At 36.0% G+C, this 5,667-nt stretch overlaps 1 protein-coding gene across 2 annotated transcripts; it reads right to left on the bottom strand.

Annotated features, from left to right (window-relative positions):
* Positions 1-3,184: 3,184 nt before the first annotated feature.
* On the bottom strand, positions 3,185-5,394 carry LOC113231952. 2 transcript variants are annotated; one of them, XM_026466516.1, is made up of 2 exons: positions 4,991-5,394; positions 3,185-3,586 (listed from the first exon to the last, which is right to left on the bottom strand). In XM_026466516.1, exons 1-2 carry the CDS (start codon positions 5,258-5,260, stop codon positions 3,317-3,319), a joined length of 540 nt encoding a protein of 179 aa, XP_026322301.1. In that variant the 5' UTR covers positions 5,261-5,394; the 3' UTR covers positions 3,185-3,316. The 2 variants fall into 2 exon arrangements, with proteins under 2 accessions (XP_026322301.1, XP_026322302.1); XM_026466517.1 differs by lacking the exon at positions 3,185-3,586 and adding an exon at positions 3,599-4,198 and having other exon boundaries at positions 4,991-5,299.
* Positions 5,395-5,667: the final 273 nt, after the last annotated feature.

The following is a 5,667-nucleotide window of genomic DNA, read 5'->3' as shown; positions in this document are numbered from 1 at the left end:
GTTAATGGTGGAAATACAGATTATTAATTTTCTTATCTTTACAATAAAAATGAGCAAAATCATCATTTTCGCCATTTTTTTGTCATTTAATTGACGCCGTTAATTTGAGTTTTTTCCCACAATTTGCGAAAACATCAATTTTAGTTTATTTTAATTAAATATAGGGGTAAGCGGTTAAATAAAACATAAGCATTAAAGTAAGAAGTCGTCCTGGAAGACTAGATTTGGTAAATATTGCTTAAATAATGTTTATTTCAAAAATATTCACTTGATCCCTAGACACTTTTGATGTGTGTATAATAATACAACGGAAATTTCGTAGGTAAGGACCTAATACTTTGAGGTAGTGAATTTGAAGCTATCGCGGTGAAGTGTTGATCGAGGTGGTGGTCATATCTGTAAAGAAGGATAACTTGTCGATCGTATGTTACCACCAATCCCGATCGTTCCTATTTCATTTAGCTATAATCTGTATAAGATTTATTCCGTTCAATCATAAATAGAGGGGTCGCCTCAAATATACGCTGCGAAAAAATAATTGTATACTTTTTTATGTAGAGAATATCTTCTATATCATAGTGCATTTTGCAAAGTGAGTGATGCGCAGCTCAGCACTATTCGATGTCGCTTGCCGTAGCTTCTTTATCGTTTTTTGTTTAAAGAAATGTAACCTTTTTTTGTAGAAGCTAATGTTTAAGTTGCATTGCTCGTTTTAATGCATCGTAGCATTGCGTGGCTTGGCTACGGTAATTGGAGATGACCCTAAATTCGAATTCTTATGCACCGGCGATCCGGGGCCGAACGCTATGACAAACAGGCGAATCAGGAGCGGCAGGTTGTAGTGTGAAAGTACGAACCCCTAACATCTTCATCTATGTATTATACGTTTCCTAGGAAACACCCTTACTTTTCCTGATTCCTGAAAGAGTTCCAACTCATATTTACTACCTATAATATTAGTGTCTTAAATTTCCTGTCATAAACTATTTCTTGCACTTTGACTGTTTACTCACTTTTCATGTCTGATCCCCAGACCTTGGCATATTCTATCGTACTAATAGTGTCTTCGAATTTTGCTATTCGTTTTTCCAATGCTAATTACGTACTATTTCATCAATTTCACTTTATAAGCATATTCATTTCACATTTAATATTTTTATATGTTGACATTGATGTACAGATCTGTTACTCCTCTTAAATACTATATGTATATATTTTTCCATAGATCATCCTATAAATTATTCCTTCCTTTGATATGTAATCTTAGCTGTAGAAGCGTTGTCATTTCTGGCTGCTTACATTTTGCCTCCTCTTCATTTCAAATTCAAAATTGACTATTCGAATTTCGATGTTCTTTCTCTACCATTCGCTCGTCGTTTCTATACCGACCGAGTTATAAGGGTCTTCAAAACGAAATATACGAAGCCTCATCTTTCTTACACCTCTTACTTTAGTTACTCCTGCCGCCCTACGTGTCTACCTGAACTAAGTACCACGGTTCCCCACCTAAACCTGCTCTTCACCTCCTCTCCTGCCTCTGCCCTCGGTCTCCAACCTTGGAGGGCAGAGGTCCGCAACTCCGTGTATCCAACTTTGATCTTCTTCATCTACACACCACTTTACTCTCCTACATAACACTCTCAGGTTCCTTTTGATATAAACTTATTGTTATACTTTATCATGCTCCACTCTTTGATTGCATACCCTCCTATCTCTCCCTAGCTTTCCACCCTGACTTTCTAGCTCTTCCTCCTCGACAAGGTGCAGATGCGGGAATTATATTTCACAATTGAGTTCTATGCAACCGTCCACACAGAGCGGCAGCGGCGGGGCGCAGTCCAGGCTTTAGCGGGATTGCATATTATATTTTTTTACAACTCTTGAGTGTGTTTTTATTATGTTTCAACATGATTTCTACCGAAATTCTTTTGCGTTGCTTCTGTAACTCCAATAAAAGCACAATTTTTTTCTTGAACACTGTTTGACAGCGATATGGTGCTTTCTTCAAAATCGAAGTAGAAAAAGAAACTTGGCTGCTTTTGATGACACACCGGCTGCCTTCGCGCCGCTGTCCCGCCGCGAACTACGCGTGGGACTGCTGTGTGGCACGCTCCGGTACACATTCGCTTCCCGGAGGCGGAGATCCGGCCCGGACCGCTTTTCCCGCTGTACCGCGTCTGTGTGGCCTGACTTTTATTAAGGTGGGAAATTAGCAAACGTCATTTTTACACATGGAGATGAACTTTATTCACTTCTTACCGATTTTTTTGTGTAGTTTATAAACCTCTAGACGTCGATTAATTTATATTTGCTATTGAAAAATTTATCTTCATATTTTCTTCAATGTTTATAATGAAGTTGAAATGATCCATTTATCGATCTGGTTCGTGAAAAGGCATGTATCCAATATCTTCGGTGTCTTTTTATTTGAGTATACAAAAACCAAACAGACAGTATAAATGCAACGTGCTGAATGAGTTCTGTTTTGTTAACCATTTTTGTCAAAGAAGGATCTCAGCTACATGTACAAACACTACGGCGATCAACTACGAAGCGAGTACTTTAAGTGGGGCGGAGCCGCTACATCGCTGTTCCCGCGCAGATTAAACCGCGCGTTGACGCAGATCTGCGTTTACGCCACGGCGCGCGTGATTCCGCGTCTCGCGCGCCGTCGCGTGGCCTTAGTTTTAATTTTTATGAAATATATGTATTTCTATTTCTAAACTTGTCCATAATAACTGGAACTCTAAATAATCATAGTGATTATCCCGAAATCAAATCAAGGAAGCAGAACTATTGAATATTTTGTGCGCTAATATGTATAATGTGTATACTCAGTTGTCATTTATTTATCAATCGTGCAGGTGTTCAAAATTATTTTAAAATTATACTTGTGAACATGACCTACTTGTGAATGAATGATATTGATCTTCAGAGAAAAAATTAAATAGTTTTCGAGTTCGAAATAAATGTGTTTTTTATTTTTATTGATTTTACGAGGAGCATAATTCATTAAAAACTATTAAAATCAAGTATAGATTTCAAAATTCTAATCTAATTCGATATTTGCATTGCTGATGAATTGTAGTTCAAATAGTGTGATTTACTTTGATAAATATAGAGGATTAAGAAGAGTATACTAAGTTAATAATAATTTAATGTTATTTAGTATGCAATAAGATCAAATTTGAAATTTTATTCATTATTAAATCTTTTTGGGAAGTTACGAACATATCTTAGGTAACAAAGACAACCGGTGCTTTCTTACCTTTTCCACCATTTTTACTTATGACATCTTGGTATGTCGTCAGTGTCTTTATTGTTTCTTGTCACAGTCGAGTTCTTCGCAAATAGTTTCAGAATTACATATTACTGGGAATTTCCTTTTGGATTTGTGAACGAAATTGCTCAATGTTCTCAATTTGATTTCTTCGTCTTCCATAGCGAGAAGGACGCACTTCATTTCGGGCCATGGTTTGTAAACGTCATGGTCGTTAATTACTACCAGTTTGTTCACGTACGGATGACACAAGTCCATGGTGCGAGATATATTTCCTCGACTATGCGTTTTGAAAACCACGTCAACCTACAAGATGCATCATTGGAATAATTAACAACGGGGAAACGACAAATGGAGAACGTAATGCTCGAAATATACAGGTCGTTACTTCTTTTTGAAATATTTTAAACACAAAAAATGGATCCAATAATGCGTCTTCTAGGTTTAAATATGGAAGGAAAATAAATAAAAAGAAATTTAAATTGTATTAACAACTTGTTGTTGCTTATAAAAATTTAAAAATCGAGCTTTAATTTTTCCCTGTTCTGTGGACGACTAAGTAGTACAGGGTTTTCCTTATGTTTCCATAATTAGGCAACAAGTTTACTTAAGCGCTCGCAATTCAGTTTTAAACGTAGTATACACAGATATTCTCTAAAACCCCTTCGGGGACTTATTGGTTGTACGTTTTTATTTCCAAATATTGTGATATGCACACTAGCAACACTGTACTTTTCTTTAATGGTTTTGGCCACATTGCTTGTATTCGGCACGATTCATTAGGCAAAGCACATTTGCCATTTCAGGCCATGGCTCATAAGTCTGGTCGATGACAATCAACTTCAGGATTCTGGGGTGATTTAGATCCATTGTACGCGAGATATTGTTACGGCAGTGCGTCTTGAACACCACGTCCACCTATAAGACGCGTCATTGGATTCAAATATGTTAACAGTGCAATAGTAGTTTCTTTATATGATCTCAAATGTATTCAAGACACGTGCTATGCTATCTTTTAATAATGCCACCCTGTTACGAAAGATCAGTTACGATGGTGGACCAAAGGGATTAAAGTACCTACTCTAACAGGGTATTTGACACAAAATGACGCTCACACTCAACATAAATTTAAAAAAATATTTCATTGATTTTGTAAACTCACATGAATATGCTGAAAAGTAATCTACATGGGCAGGAGCTTCGTCACTTTTTAGCCAAACTATCATTAGTATAATAAGTCAAGTATGGTAACTCCATACAAACGTAGCAGCGTGGCTTGTATGAGTGCACGCCCATCGTGTGCCGTACACGGACGCACATTTTCGCATAATCTTGCAATGCATTCGCGTTGCATATGTGTGCGTCACACATACAAGTCGCGCTGTTACGTTTGCGTGGAGTTACCATACTTGTCTTTTAACATAGTAAGTTTTATGGAATTATTACACTATGCTATTGCGGTTGTGACGTTACAAACAGGTATTAACGTTTTTTACTGGTTTATTTTTCAACGAATTACAATTCTGTTCTCAGATTACTTGTCAAATACCTTATAACTAACTGCTAAGGCTTTTTCATTAATTATTTAGGTATTTTAAATGTATTTTAAATGCATGTATTCTTAAAATTTACGAGTTGCATTTTTGTATTAACTTTAAAACAAAATAATTGCATAATTAATTGAAATTCTGGCTATAAATATTAACTTACCTTAGTTTTTATCGCGTAACAAACAGAGAACACAACAAAGCTTATTGATATGGCAGTGACACCGAGAACTGGGAGTATTTCATATCCAGCACTAGACATAAGATATCCGAGCGAAAATTTCTTGGACCATGTGGAGTCATATTGCGTGGGAGGTACAAGTCCGAGAATGGTCCGTCTTGGATGCATTTCGGGTACCCTACAGTTTTGTAGCACCGTGCACCAAATAGGTGCACGTGACTTGATCAATTTTGAAAAGAATTTTGAAGCCATTAATAACTTAGCTAATTTTGTAACCTGTTTTAATCATTTGTTGTAGTGAATTTAAATCGTTATATTTATTCAAGGATTATGCCTAAACCTAATAAAAAAATCTGAATTATTTATATTTTCACATCACACTTATATATTTCGCAAACCTCTTTGACGGTAATCTGTCACGGGAATTTATTGTTCTTTGTGTATGTACGTTTTTTCAAATATTTTACTTTTCTATTGTTACTAAAAAGTGATATCAAGATATTTACAATCTTTGTGGTAAATGTTTCTTCGAATTAAAATGAACGGGCATGAATATTTTAGATACACATGTTTGATACGTAATGGTTTTGTCAAACATCCTTTCTTACATGATACTTTCTTTAGTCAGCTTACTTAGGCAAACGTCTGGTGATTTAAAT

Source organism: Hyposmocoma kahamanoa, unplaced genomic scaffold (assembly GCF_003589595.1).
Source record: "Hyposmocoma kahamanoa isolate Upper Pololo Valley unplaced genomic scaffold, ASM358959v1 66, whole genome shotgun sequence".
Classification (NCBI taxonomy): Eukaryota; Metazoa; Arthropoda; class Insecta; order Lepidoptera; family Cosmopterigidae; genus Hyposmocoma; species Hyposmocoma kahamanoa.
This window is presented reverse-complemented; position numbering and strand designations above follow the sequence as displayed.

Bases quoted from the DNA above. Each gene is read 5' to 3' on its own strand.
- LOC113231952 (XM_026466516.1), bottom strand. From the start codon at position 5,260: ATGGCTTCAAAATTCTTTTCAAAATTGATCAAGTCACGTGCACCTATT. The intron at 3,587-4,990 runs GTAAGTTAATAT...TGCATCTTGTAG, and splicing joins GTTACGCGATAAAAACTAAG to GTTGACGTGGTTTTCAAAAC.